The sequence below is a fragment of the Rhopilema esculentum genome, chromosome 16, assembly GCF_057945365.1.
Source record: "Rhopilema esculentum isolate cy_ngs chromosome 16, ASM5794536v1, whole genome shotgun sequence".
Classification (NCBI taxonomy): domain Eukaryota; kingdom Metazoa; phylum Cnidaria; class Scyphozoa; order Rhizostomeae; family Rhizostomatidae; genus Rhopilema; species Rhopilema esculentum.
In genome coordinates, this window is record NC_142830.1 from 1,054,554 (window position 1) to 1,072,066 (window position 17,513).

General features: G+C 39.7%; 2 protein-coding genes across 2 annotated transcripts in view; both read right to left on the bottom strand.

Moving 5' to 3' along the window:
* LOC135682601 (uncharacterized) overlaps nt 1–17,513 on the bottom strand; it is a 52,448-nt gene that overhangs the window by 21,886 nt on the left and 13,049 nt on the right. The window contains exons 7-9 of the mRNA XM_065197561.2: nt 16,450–16,568; nt 10,293–13,976; nt 9,612–9,698 (exon numbers count right to left, since the gene is read on the bottom strand). Coding sequence (XP_065053633.2) covers nt 9,612–9,698; nt 10,293–13,976; nt 16,450–16,568 — 3,890 coding nt within the window. The remainder of the gene's footprint in view (nt 1–9,611; nt 9,699–10,292; nt 13,977–16,449; nt 16,569–17,513) is intronic.
* On the bottom strand, nt 201–7,517 carry LOC135682603 (uncharacterized). Its single transcript, XM_065197566.2, has 2 exons — nt 3,258–7,517; nt 201–2,500 (listed from the first exon to the last, which is right to left on the bottom strand). Exons 1-2 carry the CDS (start codon nt 3,352–3,354, stop codon nt 738–740), a joined length of 1,860 nt encoding a protein of 619 aa, XP_065053638.2. The 5' UTR covers nt 3,355–7,517; the 3' UTR covers nt 201–737.

Here is a 17,513-nt window from a genome sequence, read left to right on the forward strand (position 1 = left end):
TGTCCGACATTTCTTAAAATTCGTCCGAATATTAAAAGTTTTCAATTCTAACGTATTTCCTTAAGGTGATTTGAAAATGGTGTGATTTGGGCGACAAACGATATTTCTTGACACTCAATGTACGAGGCAACTTATATGGAGACAAAAAGCCAAAAAGCTTAAAACCAAGAAACAGAAGACACCAGAAGAAAAACATACACTAGAGAAGAGATTTCAGTTGTTTAAAAGCACTTGTAAATTTGCAGTATCTATGATTATAAAACTATGAAAAGCTCACAAAATACATCTTCAAATCGATATTAATACAACAACATACAAGAAAATTTTAAAAGATATTTACACCAAAACTATAACTACAAAATTCTTAAATCAAAGATTGTGATCAGATATAGAAAATATTATTTATCTCATTATCAAGAACGAAATGGGATCTGAAGGAAGTAACGAGACATTTCACTAATTTACAATGGACTTAGGGAGGAATACTTGTAAGATAAAAGCTTACAAGACCTTCTTTCTAAGAAATCGAACTCAAATCTAAGGCTTCCCGTTATATGGGTAGAAAACTTTGGGCCAAATATATATAAAAAGATATCAATAAACGCTATTTATGATTGCTAGTCAGAGTATGGAAGAGTTGTGCGAGTCTAATCTTATCTAGAAAAATAGATTTATCTGACTAAAAACACCATATAGAATACAAAAAGCTTGATATTTCTTAAAAAATTTCAATCCGTTCATGAAACCAAACAACCGGCCTCCTCGTGTTTAACCAACAGGGACATCCTCGAAAACGTCTTATGACACGTCCTGCAGCTGTATTTCTTTACATCTGAATGTGTTTGCAAGTGTGCCCTCAGGTTTGACCGGTCAGCAAAAGCCCTTTGGCACATATGACATTTATAGGGCTTTTCTCCAGTATGGGTTCTAATATGGCCTTGGAGAAGCCATGGCCTGCTGAAAGCCTTTCCGCATATGTTGCACTTACAAGGGAGCGTATGAGTGCGTATGTGCATTTTCAATGCCCCAAGGGAGACATAAATTTTCCCACAGAATTTGCAAGTAAACTTTCTTTTACCTATTTTTTGTTTATCCTCTTCGTCAGAGAGCACCGGATTATCATCCGGAACATTGCTACTCTCCTCCCCAGACCCTTCTCTACTGGGATCAGAATCATTTTCCGTAACTGTTACCACACGATTTTGAGCATGTTTGCTAGATACTGCTCCAGAGTCATTTTCGTCAATTTTTGGAAGCGTGCCGTCATCGTTCTGGCTCTTTCTTGATTTTCTTCTGTTAGCCCGTTTGGCTTCAACTTGCCGATATTCAAATTCCTTCGAAGTATTACAGTCTTCGGTTTCGACGTCTCGCACAAGTTCCATGGTCTCATAATCTCTTGCAACTTTCTCAGGAGAACTCCAGCTATTTTCATCTCGCTTTGAAAACACGTAGCCATTTGGTTTTGCGTTTAACAGGCAAGTGACGGGATTCGTTTCAGAGCGAAAACCCAGTAGCTGCGGCGGGTAACAGAGAGGATATTTCTGACAACATGGGCTTGGAAATGAGCACCCATGATACTGGAAGTGTAGACTGCTGCAAGAAGAATTTGACAGAGGCAAGTACATTGGGATTGGTGCCGTAGGACTGAATGGGGAAATTGGTGACAGTGGTGACAAAGGAGACAAGGATGGCACTGAATTGGTGGAAGACAAAGACCGTCGACAGTGCAGGTTGGAAACCCCTGGGTCGAACGTTTCGTATCCGCGTGAGACTGTATCATGTTTTTTATCACGTGATACATGGCGAGGAGACAATGCTGCGTAAGTTGGCGAAACAGCACCAATACGTGCCGAAAACCGATTGTGGCATGGCGACTTGTGCGATTGATTGTCTTGCATACCTTCTTTAATAGTAAGTGAATCATGGTCTCTCTTGTTAACAACTGTTTCGTAAGTTTTATCAGCGTCCTTACTCCCTGAAGGAAAATACAGCGGTCTATCTGCTGTCGATGCGAGAATAGACCTTTTAGAATAGTGCCCATCATCTTCATGCTCTTCATCTCTTTTGCGTTTCAAGGTTTCCTCTCTAACTGCAACATCGCTTCTTTTAGCAGCATGCTTTACACTATCACTCCCGTACAGCAAATCAGGAAAATCTGGGGCGTTTTGAGCGAACGACATCGAATTGGAATAGGATTCGAGGTTCCCTAAAAAGATAGGTCTGTAATCGTCGGGCCTCGATTTCAGTACATGGTTTTTGGCAGCATTCTCGTTGCTGACCAGGCCTTCATATGATTTGTCGTTGCGGCAATATTCCAAACCACTTTGCATACTTGCCACGTTCTTTTTTTTCTTACAACACATTCCATCATCAGGGGAGCGTGATTGGCAAAGTGTCGGTGCTTCGGACTTCTCTATGATTACCGGAGGTGAGTGGATCCAGCTAGATACTGGTTTTAGCTGAATTGCTTCCCTTCTTCGTGTATTTCCACCTTCATTTCCTATCGAAAAATACGAAAGAGATTCTTTCAATTAAAAGAGATGCTTAACAGAGCCCAACTACCCTCTAATTTGGGTTTAAATAAAAAATCCCACAACTTTGTCATTTTTCACAATCCTAGTATAGTAATTGTGGTTACCAAAACAGTGACAATATCGACTTGAGCGAATTAGATAGCATTTCCTCAAAGTCAGCTGTGGTTAAAAATAAAAAAATTAATGTCTGAGCGACAAAATGGCAACAGAATTTGATTGTTTATAGAGTGCGCGATGAGCGACAAACACGACCTGTTTCGTTATTTCGACAAATTTCATCTCAATCAAAACACGACAATGATTGTAAAGTGCGTTGAAATCAGTTAAGCATAATAGTTTTTCCCTATAATTTTAAGCAGTTTAATATCTTCAGTAGATAAATTTCATGGACAATTGAATGAAGCTATAAGGTGCAACAAGTTAATGCCTGCAAATCAGTCAACTAAGATATACTGGTGGGGAATGAACTAAGGTCTTAAACATTTACTTTGTCAAAGTTTATGTCTAAAGACACCGTTATTAAAACTGATTGTTTCGGAAGCAAAGATTCTGCCCCAGCCTATTGTTTCTTAACAGGTGTCAAATATTTCAAACTAGACTACTTGCAGTAGTGTCCTAAAATCGCAGTTCTCGAAATGAAAGTTACGGAGAACTTCAACAACAGAAAATTGATCCAACTCATATGGTTTACCACATCACAGTGCTGAGTTCAAATAGACTCACCCTCTTCGCAGCAATCATAATCTTGATCGGTCGGTAGGCGTTGATTGCTCTCTTGCTTTAGGCCAGCGATTTTCTTGATTAAAAACGATCTCGGCATTGTAAATTCAATAACCGTCTAATAAAAGCAAATGAACAAATCACCAGGTGCACTCCAGCTCTGGCTTCGCACAACACTTCCCAGTCTACTTCTTTCTTTGGTCGGGTGCGCACAGCTAATTAAAAAAGCAAGTCCTAAACACCAATCCATGAATAATGAGTTCTTTTAACCTGAACGCTACGGTTGTAATATGCAATCTTGCGTTGTGGGAGCATTGTGCGAACTTTCGACACACTGCCCTCTATAAACATTTAAGAACAACGCTGTTTGTATTTCAACCTGCTGGTGAACATTCCTGAGCTCTCCACTGGAATCTGTTTGCTTTTTACGAAAGCAGCAATACGGCTGTCGTTGGAAATGAAAGTAAAGTGCGCCTTTGAATCTGCTTATTGTTCAGCACAGATTGATGTGCTTTCAAGGAAACATTGAAACCGATCAAAGATAATAAATCCGTGATACTTTGGTAGCAGGTGACTACACCGTAGATTATTGTGTTAGCCGCAGGAATTCCTCCAGTATAAAGCCGAATTGTGATTCACCTGTGCGCCATTGTTTGCACAGAATGAATTGGATAACATCGATAAAGAGCAAGTGTCATCCTGTGAGCCTGTTTCCGTTTAAGAGACTACAGCGCGCGGCGAACGGGGGATGAGCACTAAAGGATTTACGAGGTTATCATCTATCAACAATTACAGAGGACAATACCTCAATGGCTGTATACTGAAAACATACTGCGTGGGACCTGATCGCAATAATGTTTGAAGGTTCATCAAGCAAAAAAACATAGTCTATATAGTCTGATGTCATAATATTTGTATGAATAATAAAAAAAATCAGCTGAAGGTCTCATAAACATTCTCTCTAAGGAGTGAGAAATCTTTAATGGGCAGGTATAAAAACCTCCCGGTATTCCAAACAGAGAGCTTTAACAAGAGACAGGATCGAAATTTTACCAAGAAAGGGGTAGAGCCAAGGGCACTCATTGTTCCTTGTTAATACCAAAAGTAACCCTTTACATCTTACTTTTGTTTATTAGCAATAATTGTGAGTTTCCCCTCTTAGCAATACAACCCTAGACCCGCTGTAACACTTTAGGCCTCTCCTCTCAGCGCTTTCAAAACAATTGGAATGGAAGAATGATACCTTTAAATCATTAAAAGACCCGGCAAATAGAGATGGAGTTCCAAAAACTTTCATAAGGTAGATAAAATTTTTCTAGAGACAAAAACAAAGGCTCAAGTCACTGTTAAAATGAAACTACATTTTGAAACAGGTGTCTCGAACTGAGATTGAAGGCATTGAGTCAATGATATATGAGCAACGAAGTCACTAGATGTCTCACTTTATTGTAATCGAGTGAGGCAAAATCACTCATGGGGTAAAAAGCAAAACTCTTTAGAATTTAGATTTAGAAATCAAAAGCTTTCTTCTCCGACATGCTACCTTCATACAGTATGCAGATCAAGGCGCTTCTCTAGGAGCACCTTCTCCATTGACATGATTCCCTCTAGTAAATAAAGAGCTCGTCAGTTTCGAAATAGAAGTGGCCGACTTGCCTGTGACTCCTTGGACAAGAGGTTCTATGAAAGGGCTAAAATGATTATATGGTCTACATAGGGGACCTCTTGAGGGTGTTGCCAATGCAGAAAAAGTCGAGACCAGTAACTGGGATTATGTATCAGAACATTATGCCGTACCACGCCCGATCAAGTTATCGAGTACGCTCTAGATTAGCCTAATGGTTTTTGCTCTATTCCCACCTCAGCTCAGTACTTGGGTTTATCTGTGCAAGCAAATGAAGCCTAAAAAATGTCGCCCTCATCCTATGCGTAGCTACAGCAATTTTGCCATGCGGCAATAAACTCAGACAACAGTACGTGAAATATATCTAAAATTACATTGGTGCAATCATCTCAGTATAGATGAAAAAGCAAATCTACATGTTTGCTTCATAAGGGCACCTTTAGATATTTACTCACATTGATGTCTGTCAACAGGGCCAAAGGGGTCAAGTTTTCTGTAAGTTTCTCTAATCTGGCATAAATCTGTTGGTGTCAGACTGTAAGCTTGTAATTGCTATACCAGGCCTAAGTTATTAAAAACAACCAGGCTAACTTATTAAAAAAACGCTTGAATCTTCATCTACGCCTCTTCAAAAAAAGGCAAGCTTCATCTACGCAAAGATATTAAAATGCAGCCCCCAATAACCAGAAGCGTAGCCAGGATGTTAAGGTTGGGTGGCAAATGTGAGTTGCAAAGAGATTTTTTGCTATTCGGGGGGCGTCCCTTCTTGCTTCCCCCTCACTAAGCTACTGCCAATTACTTAATTGCAAATTCAGGCGATACATCACCGTATTAAAAAAATTAGTTAGGGCCCAACAGGAGGTTTCCTTACAGAAAACATATGCACCTATTTACCAATCCCCCGTCTGTCTAGGAAAATGGAGCAGTGAGCCGAGCCCAGATCCCTTGGAAAACCGCAACCAAACATCACATGACAACAATGATAAGGGGAATCATGCTTCATTCTCCCTTTGTGCTCTAGACAATTACGGCGCACCTGTTCGATTTTATGATATTTCCGGTAATATCTGAATGGTTTGAATGGACACAAACGTGACATCGTCAAAGAAGTCGTAGAAAATTTTTATCACTTCTCCGTTAAAAGGCCGGGTCTCAACTTACATCGAGAAAAAACAGAGAATTCATCCAGCTTTTGTTTCTGGTCCTAAGGCGATCAAATAGAATTTTACTCTGATAATAAAGTGTTAAGCTTCTATTTTATTTGGTCCTTTATTGCAAAAGTTCTTCGAGATTTCTCCTTTTGGATATTATTTTTAGAGCTATAAATGGGCCGCTTGCAGAGTTACCGGTTGTTACGCCTGACAAAGCTCGCGCGTTTTTTAAAGGAGCCGGTTTGTAAGAAAACTTAAAAAGTTTGTAATAGTTAATAGAAACGATATCGTCTTATAGTACCTAATATGCTCGAATAGTACACCCCAAGAATAATTATACTCCAATTTCTACAACGATAAAGTTAAGAAACACCGGGAAATTCTGTGCCACTTCTCACAATGTACTAAACACACCGTTTTCAAGTTCTGAAAATCATCTTATCTTTGAGTAAATTCAGGCATGGGTGCTTTTAACGTTGTCCTCCTTTCAATTTTGACTTTACATACTATAAACTGTTTTTAGTAGCATGGCTTTATAAACATAAGAAAAAAGTTTTCAAAAAACATCGCATATCATCTAATATTCATCTATTTTGTCGCAAATCGAGATCAGTGTACTTGTAGTGTTTTACAATAAAATAGGAATGTACCCCATTCTTTTCAAAGAACAAAATGAAGACTATGTAGAACTGCGACGCAAAAACAGATGTGAAGCAACTCTCAACACCAACTTTTTCAAACTATAACATCTATTATAATTAAAAATGCTTACAATCCTCGATAATGTTTTGAGTGCGATATCTTTTTATGAAATGAAGAAGCTTTTGAGTATACAAACTGCGTCAAGAGTTAAAAACTTTTATATCTTGACCCCGAGCTAGATTATTGTAATAAAAAACGTGCACAGTGGAGCCTCCAAAAAAGGACACAGTTCAGACCAGTGTAATTGTCCTTTGCTAAGTTGTATCCGTTGTATAGAGGTGTTCGTTGTATAGAAGTGTCCGTTGTATAGAGGTGTCCGTTGCATAGGTGTCCGTTGTAAAGGGGCTACTATTAAAAGCGTTTTGACCATCCTGGGAAAATATCGGTTCGTTGTTGAGAGGTGTTCGTTATTTAGAGGTGCCCATTGTATGGGGGGCCCGTTGTATTATAGAACCTGATCAAGCACTTTTCAAAACATTGACCTTTCTTCTAAATAACATATCAACGGTACATTTATTGTTTTGAATTAATCAGCTATAGTTTTGCTCCAACAGTAGTCATTTCAATTCCACACGCCACCCGGTTCTTTCTGGACTTGTGAACTAACAATCAGCCAGTGTTGAAACGATCGAGTCCTGGGAATAGGGTGGGACCCAGTCCTTTTTCCTACCAACCAATGCGTTGACACTGACAGGCATTTTAATGAATCGCTTCGGCACATGACCTCGGAGTTAGTTGCTTAGCTGCGGGGAAGTATCTCATCATATCTCATCATTTCCATTTTTACAGACAACAGGATTTCGAAGATAATTAATAGAGAGTGCGGGAAAATAACCGACCCGAGCGAGGCTCGAACTCACGATACTTGACGTACAAAGTCAGGGGTCGTGAGTTCGAGCCTCGCTCGGGTCGGTTATTTTCCCGCACTCTCTATTAATTTCCATTTTTGTTTATATCGCCGGCTTAGACTTTACAACAACCAGCAACTAAGGTTTTTCTTCGGACCAGCACAGAGATCCATGTTCTTTTAATTCTGATAGAAACGTTTAATCTACAATTTTTGGGTGACGGATAAAATGATAACTATCTCAGGTACAAGATTTTACCATATCCAGCCTGGAATAGTAATTTTGAAGACAGCATATTTGACAATGTGCTTGAAGTTTCAATTCATTCATGCTTGATATGGAAAATGAGGGGGATAATTAACTATGTCCGTTTTAGCCTGATGTAATCAATTAAAAGCGAGGACAGATAGATTTCCATTTATTTTTCAAGCAGCTCCAGCTATAAATCGTTTTCGTTTATTAGATAAATAATATTTCCCAAGACATCTCACATCGTAACATAATAAATTGAACTCAGCCCAATGACCTCAGTCCTACAAAAGGACCGCATAACTCTAATCACAGTTCGTCGAGGCACCTCAAATTTCTATTTCTTCGCGGCTGTGTCTGTGGTCAAAGAAGAGTGGTTCCTTTAAGTAGAAATAGAAGACCGGATGCTTCATCGGGAAATTTTCGAAAATGTCGGCAAAAACGGGTGGATCTTCTACTTTCTCAGCGAATTGGACCTGCAAACCCCCTTGAGCGCAAATTGGGCCTGCAAACCCCCTGGATCTCATTGAACTAAGCCGCTGCTTTCGCATACATCGCAAGCGGATTCGCGACCAGTCCAAATGCCATGAAGTCGGTTCAAGCAAAAAATTTGTTAGTCAGGGAAATGATTCAGGATAAGTCTATGCTGGAATCTTTCACTGGGATTAACGTAATGCCATGGACAAGGGGAATTAAGTACAAGGAATCCTTGCCAATGATGCAACGACATTAAGCTGGCATTCATTGCCGTCAAAAGGCCCTGTATGGGTCAACTGCGCCGTTGCTTGATACCATAATACTTCAATAGCAGTTAGTAGTAGAAGACGGGAGCTTGGTTTCACTAGATTTTTGGCCTAACATCGAGTACCATAAATTGGAAATTGCAAAAACAAATTTAATCGATCATTTTTACACACTATACGCGTTTCATTTATGTGCCTAACTACTATATAATTCATTTGAAAATAGAACCGAAAGGCGGAAAACACCATACTGAGGTACTTTTCGTCCGACACTCCTCTGAGTGTAAACGTCAGATAATGTTTTAATATACCTTTGCATAATGTACTTTTGCGAGATTAACAGAATTTTCATAATGAGTTTTACAACACCAGACAACTTGATAACTAGATCATCATTTCGTTGATGTGAAGGTTGCTTGTTAAGTAAATACGTGTATTCTCTTTGCTGAATTTAACTTTCTCAAGATATTTTCAATCCGCACCTCAATCGCCACAAACCATGAAAGAAAAACTACCTCGCCAGTGCGGTGGTTCAGCCTTTTCGTGTCACATTGATATATGCAGTACAAAAGGCCAAATTTATTATAATCCATGGCTTTTTATTTGATGCTGACCCACTCTTTACCGCAATTAAAAGAAAACCTCGATATTTGGAACTAGCTTTCTCAAATATTCATGCTAATCCAAACGAAGAGGACATGAAGACCAAAAGTATAAGCATCAAAATTTATACCTTAGCATTTTTGGCGTGTAAGTATATTTTGGAAACATTTGCAAGTCAGGTACAACTGTCACGAATTTCTCTTTGCTTCGTGTTCAAATCAGAAAGACAAGGCATAGAAACACGATCAGAAGTGGTTCTATAAATATTGGCTACGGTTCTGCATAGGTCTTGCACACATAGACCACAAACGTGGAGACGCTTTGTCATGCAGTGTCTTATATCCGTTCTGAAAAACGCTTCCATTTGCATTATTTAAATTAAGGAAAAACAACTCCGATATTCTCTTTGGATCAGTGTAGATTCACGCAAGACTTACCTTTTCTCGGTCTTTTCCAAGTTGTCGTTCGGTGCAGATGGTCAATATAATATATTCTTCCATGCGAGTCGACGGCACGCTCCCAATCTAATCGATAAAGAAACGAAACACAGTTATAGTCCTCGCTACTCACGCTTACTTGAATGATGAAATTAATAGAAAAACCCAACCTAAAACTATCATAAGAATGACAGTTCTTACTTGAACAAATGAGAAGGAAAGGAATCAATTTGAATATGCTGATAATCACAATTGATGATGCATGTTCAATAGAAATTTGATGATATTATCATAACACTCCTTTGGTAGTTCACTGTCATTCTAAAAGAGCTGACATAACATATCTCTTTCGATGGTTAAAAGAGAAAAAAATCGAAACAAGTAAAAATATGTAATGATCGACATACAAAATTGAAAGATGTTTCTTCAAAGCACCTTTTTTATAAAGCCATATTATGAAACATCAAAATTTCATGAAATGTATGGCTGCGTTTCTCTCGTCTATTTAATAGAAGAAAAACGTTTTCTTGGTACAAATGTTTTAAGACTGTTAATTGCAAAAGCAAGTCTAGCTGATGGCTTTGAGTAAAATACTGATATCTCTGGCATTTAAGATACTGATACATTAAATATGGGTATCAATAATTGTAAATATTTGATTGAAGAAATAAATGGTCTTACGTGAGGGCAAAGTCTCTCCTTTGTCATCAAAACGCATTGCCGGGGGCTTTGTTCTTTCTGCCGACGATGCCCCACCAGCAGCACCTTGAGAATCCGAATGAACAATTGCTTGGAGTCGATCAGGTGGTTTTGAATTCTGAATTTCCTTGGGTCCTTTTCCAGTACTCGGTGCTTCATTCAGCCTTTCTTTGTTAGTTGCTACATTGGTAGTACGCTTACGAGTTGCAGCGGCATGTCTTGCTGCATTAGATGTTGCTGCAGGTGGAGTAGGTGCTGCCGATGCTGAATCTACGGGTATGCTCAATTTTGTGTTCCTGTCACGATCTGGGCGCAGAGGTATAGAGGGCGGTTGGGCAGTGTTGAGCAGCGAGGGTGGCTCCGATGGGGACCGCGCCCTTTCGTTTTTCAGAGGCACGGGAGGCTCGGATGGAGACCTCACACGCTGTTTATGGTCAGATCTCTTTGGTTGGTCATGCCTGACGCCATTTTGGATTTCCCGCTGTCTTGACTTGTCTGGACCAGGAGAAGGCTTGAAAGGGTCTGAATAACTATCTGGAGTAGTTCTTACAATGGCCCTTGCTCTTTCAGGAACCCTCGGCCTTGTATCCCCACTAGGATCACGAGTAGTAGTCGAAATTACAGAAGACATCGGTACAATCACGTCTGAGGTTGGTGTATTGCTAGGCCTGGAGGAAGCTGCACTAATTTCAGATGAGGTTTTATGTTCTTCTTTTTGCACAACAACACTAGAAACAGCATGGCTTCCAGAAGCAGCAACATTGTCAGCTTTTACTCTCCTATCTTTTCGAACAGTAATATTTTGAAAAGGATCCCTAACAGCTTCAGGCTGTATTTCTTCGCGATGGGTGCTGTTTTTCAAAGCCTCTTCCAAGTCCTTTCCATAATCTAATGATGAATGTCTAGGCGGCAGTGGTGGCGGCTTCCTCTTATCAGATTCGAGTAACGTAGCAGATTCAGCTGTTAAGGTTTCTGCATTAATGGAAACCCCAAGCAACTGTTGTGAGCTGCTATTGGCTGAGCTATCAGGAACAGGGAATGTATTGAGTGGCATCGTTGGCTCTGACCGTTCTAATGGCATGTTACGTCTTGATGTTTCTTGATTATTTTTCTTGCTAGAATCAAGCAGTATACCTCCACTTGGCAATGTGATTTCTTTAAAGTGATGGGGTTGGTCTGTTCTGCCGATAGGTTTGTTTTTCGCACTTACAGACGGTAAGTCCTCACTTGATGACAATATAGCTGTTTCCCTCATGCTTTCCCCCTTGAGTTTGGTGGCATCGAAAACGATATTGGATGACGAAACAGTACACAAATTGTCATCGACTGCACTTTCTTTGAGATCAGATCTGAAGGCCGGGTTCGTAAAATCATTTTCATTTCTAAAATTGCTTTTAGGCTTTGTTTTAATAGTCACTTCAGATATCATATCATGTTTGTTTAACTGTTTGCCTGCCATAAAATCATTTTTGGAAACGGGATCCGAAACAGAGTACTTGAGTTTCACTCCTCCACCTGTCGAACTAGAGTTTGGGTCGATATCTGTGCGATTTGAAATTCTATGTTTATTAGAAGATGCACTTGATTGAAAGGCACTAGAAACCGAAGAAGAGTCCGATTCAGTTTCACGTAAAATACGATGTCGAGATGAAAAGAGTGAGGTTTCTGGGGCCGTAGTTTCAGCACTCGTTCCTTCATTTTGACTGCTTCCGTCGTTTACCGATGACGCTACTAATATGCTAGAGGGAGTAGGACGTGGATGCTTTGAGTATGGGCTTACAGCATTCTCAAAATCTTGCTCTTTTTTTCGCCCAATAAGCTTAATTCCATCCAAAGGAGTAACGTTTGCGTCTCTTCCATCACTGATATCTGGGGAGGCCAAGAAAGCAGGAGCACTTTTCTGTTTACAGAGCGATCTGTCGACATTGCTGGTATCATCCGAAGAAACATCAAAAATAGCTTTATAATAGGACCTATTTCGTTGGTTTATTTCCATGCTTTGGTCAGTTTTAACTTTGTACCCTCCTCTGATTGACCTGGGCAACCCTTCGTCAAGATTTTCAATTCTTGGATTATTTCCAAAATCTGTGCTTTCTGCTAAGTTGGCTTGGGCAAATGTACCTGAGAAATTCCTGTCAGTGGGTTCAGCTGCTTGAGCAATGGCCGATTCAGGAGAACTCGGGCCTGACTTGTTGTTTTCTGAGCCGCTAAGCAGTGACTGAGCACGAAAGGTTATGTCATCTAATACTGATATAACATTGCCTAAACTGCGGTCCTTGGTATTTCCAACCAGTGGTGCACTATCAGCGATGGGTGCGTCTTCTGCTAAACTGGTTAAATGAGATACTTTTGAGTCCTTGCTATGCAAATGCAGTGCCTCTGTTTCCTTTCTTCTATTTACACTTTCCACAGTTGCTCTTTCTTTACTATTGCTTTGTTCTATAATTGGTGTGAGTGAGATAGCATCATTAGAACTTGTGACAAAGATATTGCTTCCTTCCTCGTTTCTGATACGAGAGTCGGCGGAAACGGTGCTTGAGCTACCCTCTGCTAATGCTTCATTGCCAACTAAGTCAGAGTACCCCACAGCACTGAGCATATCAAGACATTCATTCAGCAAATCTCCACCACCAAGCACAGAACCCTCAATACTTTCTCGCGGAGTATCATTTCCTACATATATATCATCTTCCTCTTCATCTTCTTCTACCTCGCTGCACTGGCTCTCTGTATCGGAATGGTCCCCAACATAGCCAGGCTCAATCTCAACGTATCCATGCTCAGCGCTATCTCCTCCATCATCGACGGATGCATCAGATGACTCTTCTTCCTGGTCTGCAATTATATCCTCTCTGTCAAACTCAATATTGACTGCTGATTCAACATTTGCTAACTCTTCTGAAGACTGGTCACGTGACGACTCCGTATTACCAGAATCACTGGCTGATGCAGTGTTGCGTGCAGCAGTATTTGTGGTAAGATGCTCTTCTGGCTCCTCCGAAGAAGAATTAGAAGAGTCTTCGGACAAGCTGCCTTGTTGATCAACAAATTCTTGAAAGGACGGGCCAGAATCTGTGAATCTTAGCAGTGACGTTACCGTGCGTGGTGCACCCGTGCCATCATACTCAGATGACTCAGTATTGTCATCATTTTCGCCATTTCTGGACTGAGATGTAGATTGCAAGGATTCAGAAACTTCATTTAAAATGCCCAAACTGTTTTTGCTAGAATCTGCGGCATGACCATTCTGTTTATTAGATTGGGGCCTTTCAGATTCGTTCGCATGGGTCCCTTGTACTTTTTGAGGGTCGTTGTCGTCATTATCATCATCATCATCCTGCGACTCAGATTCTTCTGACGAAAGCGTGCTTAAATGATCATGACAAAGGCTGTTCGACGTCCTATTGCGTTGGGTTTGTAATTCTTGACTGGTAGATGGGTGTCCTTGTGAACGAAAAGCTGCACTAGCAAAATAGTTTGTTGTATAATTTCGATTACGCGGTTCGGTTGCACAATGGATTTGATACGACGAGGGAGGGTGATAAGAAAGTGGCCTCTTACTCGCCCCAGCTCCCTTTGGCTGTCCACTGGGTAGTGCCATGTCATCAAGAGGAGAACTTCCGGTAAATGTCACGGGTCGCTGTTTGGCCTGAGTTGCCACTTGATCTGTAAAAAGAAGAAAACAAATCTAGCAAAGAAATAGAAAACATGCTTTACTTGTGATAGACAGCCACCACAGTAATTTCATAGTTTTTTCAACTGCAACGAGGGTTCATGCAGTCATCAGTCAAGAAATGCTTAATGCAACTTTGAAATGTTACATTCTTAATTCTCCTCAATGGCCTCACACTCCCCCCCCCCCTCCCGGCCTATATGTTTATAAAGTGTATATAAAAGAAATACATTAAAATTGTAAAAACCGTAACCCGTTTTTTGAAAACTCTCAAAGAGACTGAAGTTTTTATTTCTGTTGGTAATTTGGCCTATAATCTTTGGCCCATGAACCTTACTGTATCTGTTCCATAGCACATGGTTCTCTATAGCATGCGGTTCTCTATAGCATGCGGTTCTCTAAAGCCTGCGGTTCTCTATAGCCTGCGGTTCTCTATAGCATATGGTTCTCTATAGTATGTGGTTCTCTACAGTATGTGGTTCTCTATTGCATGCGGTACTCTATAGCATGTGTTTCTCTAAGCATGTGGTTCTCTATAGCATGCGGTTCTCTAAAGCCTGCGGTTCTCTATAGCCTGCGGTTCTCTATAGCATATGGTTCTCTATAGAATGTGGTTCTCTACAGTATGTGGTTCTCTATTGCATGCGGTACTCTATAGCCTGCGGTTCTCTACAGCATGCGGTTCTCTTGGTATGTGGTTCTCTATAGTATGTGGTTCTCTACAGTATGTGGTTCTCTATAGTATGCATCTCTACAGTATGTGCCACACCCTATGCCACATCCAATAGTTTTGCGTTTGTGATAATAACGCGCGTATGTCGTGTTTATAAATCCATTCAAACTATTCAAACCCAAAAAAATAGGTTTTACTGAGGTTAAACAGGAACAACAACGTTACATAAACACAATATTATGATGCTACCGAACACACTGAAATTTATATTCGAGTGTCTGATTATAACTGAAAACAAAAAATTGAAAAATTCCAAAATCATTTTGTCTCAAGGGCTACTCTGGTAAAGTAATGATAGGATACCTCGGGGTACCTTTGGCAAAGGCAACAAAATCGTCCAGCAATAGCACCGAAAAGTATTTCTTCCTCATCTTCTACCTTGCCACCCCTAGCTTAAAGGTAGCAGAAGAGCCAGGCAGGATCTGGATAAAATAATGCAGGCCCCCTTCTTTTTAAGCCGCCCTTGATTATTTACCACAGCAAAACGCGTCAAAAAATTATTATAAGCCGCGGTTACGCTTGCTGGAAGGGGGGCTGAACTCCCCCTAAATTCTCTTACTTTTAAGCCTCCAAGCCTCCCAATCTACGACAACCCTGACTACGAACCGTATCAACATTTACTATAGTGTAAATATATGGCCAAACAAGGATTGTAAAAATCATAATAATCATAACTCAACAGCATTATTCAAGAAATTTCCTCAAAAGCCGCTAACACCATCAAAATGTCAATCAAGCATCTGAGCATGAAGATTTTTTCTCAAATAAAAATATCTCAGCAGTTTTATCAGATTGAATATCAGCTGAAAATAAATGCCATTGCAATAAACACAAATAAACACCCTTTTCTAATGTCAAAAAATATCTGTTTTAGCTCTCACAATGTAACTTGGTGGTCAAGATATTTTTTGTCAACTTCAAAAAATATGATATCAGAAGCTAAGTGATTTTTTTTAATAGTCTGAAAAGTACAGCAAACGAAACTGAGGAGTTTCTAAAGCATAAGTCAGAAAATCTTCGGATCAAAATTCTTAAAAGGTAATTGAAAATAGAGATTTGGGGTTTGCAATTTAAATATGGAGGCATCTTCCGCTTTCAGATGAATCGATGAGAATGAAAAGGTGAACTATATCGGATTACTTAAAACTCATTTCACATTTTTATAATTAATACTTTACCAATAATAGAAAACTAAATTTCGAAGAGGAAAGTTGTATAGCTCTATTTTCACGCCATTAGTTACAAAAATTTGATGCTACAATAATCCTTGGCAGGACCTTATTGACTATGCTTTCGCTTTATTTACATCATTTTTAATGTACTTTACGACGAAGCAAAATAAAACGAACTGGCCCAGGAAAAGGCAGTTTCTGTGGAAGGCACGAATAGAGAGACAAATGTTTTTTAGTGGGCAAAACCATGGGAACGTCGAGGAACGTAACAAATCTTCTTTGAATATATTAACATATTACAAAAAAATATCACAATAAAAGACGGTTTTCGTTTAATCACGGGTCAGTGATTCACAACGAGAGAATTAAAAGAAAAACAATTAATAAAAACAGCGGATAGTAATTTAACCTAGTCGATATCAAGCAAGCTGCTAGCTATACACCGCGCATTGAGATCGTGCCTTCCCCTGTATATCCCATCATTAAATGAAGCCTGAATTAACAGCTCTCTTTAGGCAATAACGATCGATAAGATATGTACAAGGAAAATAAAATACTAACCAGCCTCCTGTTCTGATTTCGGCAAGTTGGACTTGCGTACAAAGATGGTGAACTGAAAAGTGCCTTGGACTTTTTCACTGGGATTCCTTCCGACAAGAGGCTGCGTTACTGTGCGGAACCTGGATGTAAAAGCGAATGTTCAAAACGTCAATGAAAATCACAGGAAACTGATCAAAGGTTTAGTTCATCAGTTTATTACATCAACATGTAAACCGCAACAGTAAAGGATGTACCTACCCATCACACATACCCGCGCAAAGACTCAACGCTACAACGGTCGTTATTAGACTTTACAGGCAATATGATAACTCCTGAATTAAACTGGAAATTTGTTAGAATTAATCTAGATTTTAAGATGGAAATCGACGAGAAGGCGATTGTAAAGCTCAGATACTACCAGCTTAAAATAACGACACAGTTTAGTGTATGTATTTTATGCTTGAGTGATAACACATAGTAAGATTACAAAAGAGCAAAGAACTCGAGGTTCTTACAGAAATGAAAACTTTCAAATAAAACACAGCAAACTATTCTAAAGGCCTTTTAATGAGTTTCCATCAGTTCAAAGCGGTGTTGGTTTCCTTAGATTCAGTCAAAAAGGAATAATAAAGCTGCAGCTTTGAATAGTAACAATTTTCTTGGATGTGTGTTACCCATTCAGCGCCTAATCCCTATCACATTTTGCGTGAGACTCAGAATATCCCATGAGAAATAGCCGAATCCCTAGAAGCGGGAATATAACACCGCTCGCTATAATGTCTACCAAAATTACAGGGAGCACCCAACGTCTTGAAACTTGTTTCCGCCTTGATCTCTGATGTTATTATTTTTGCTTAAATGAGGGAAAGGGCGCAATGCCTCTATTTACTGGAGATTCTTTTCAAAGCATTTTCCTGACACTTTACAAAAATAAAATAGATGATGTCAAAACTGAACTTCCCCCGAAACAATACAATAAAATTGACCACGATAGAAGTTCGTCTAAGCCCCCTGTCAAATAAGCCTCCTAGCAATTGGGTTTTGATTTAGCCTTTCTCCTTCAAATAAGCCCTCAGCCCTTCGAA

What these genes read in the sequence shown, in the direction of transcription:
- LOC135682603 (XM_065197566.2), bottom strand. Translation starts at nt 3,354, where the DNA reads ATGCCGAGATCGTTTTTAATCAAGAAAATCGCTGGCCTAAAGCAAGAG. An exon ending in TTATGATTGCTGCGAAGAGG is followed by an intron (nt 2,501 to 3,257) that starts GTGAGTCTATTT and finishes ATTTTTCGATAG; the next exon opens with GAAATGAAGGTGGAAATACA.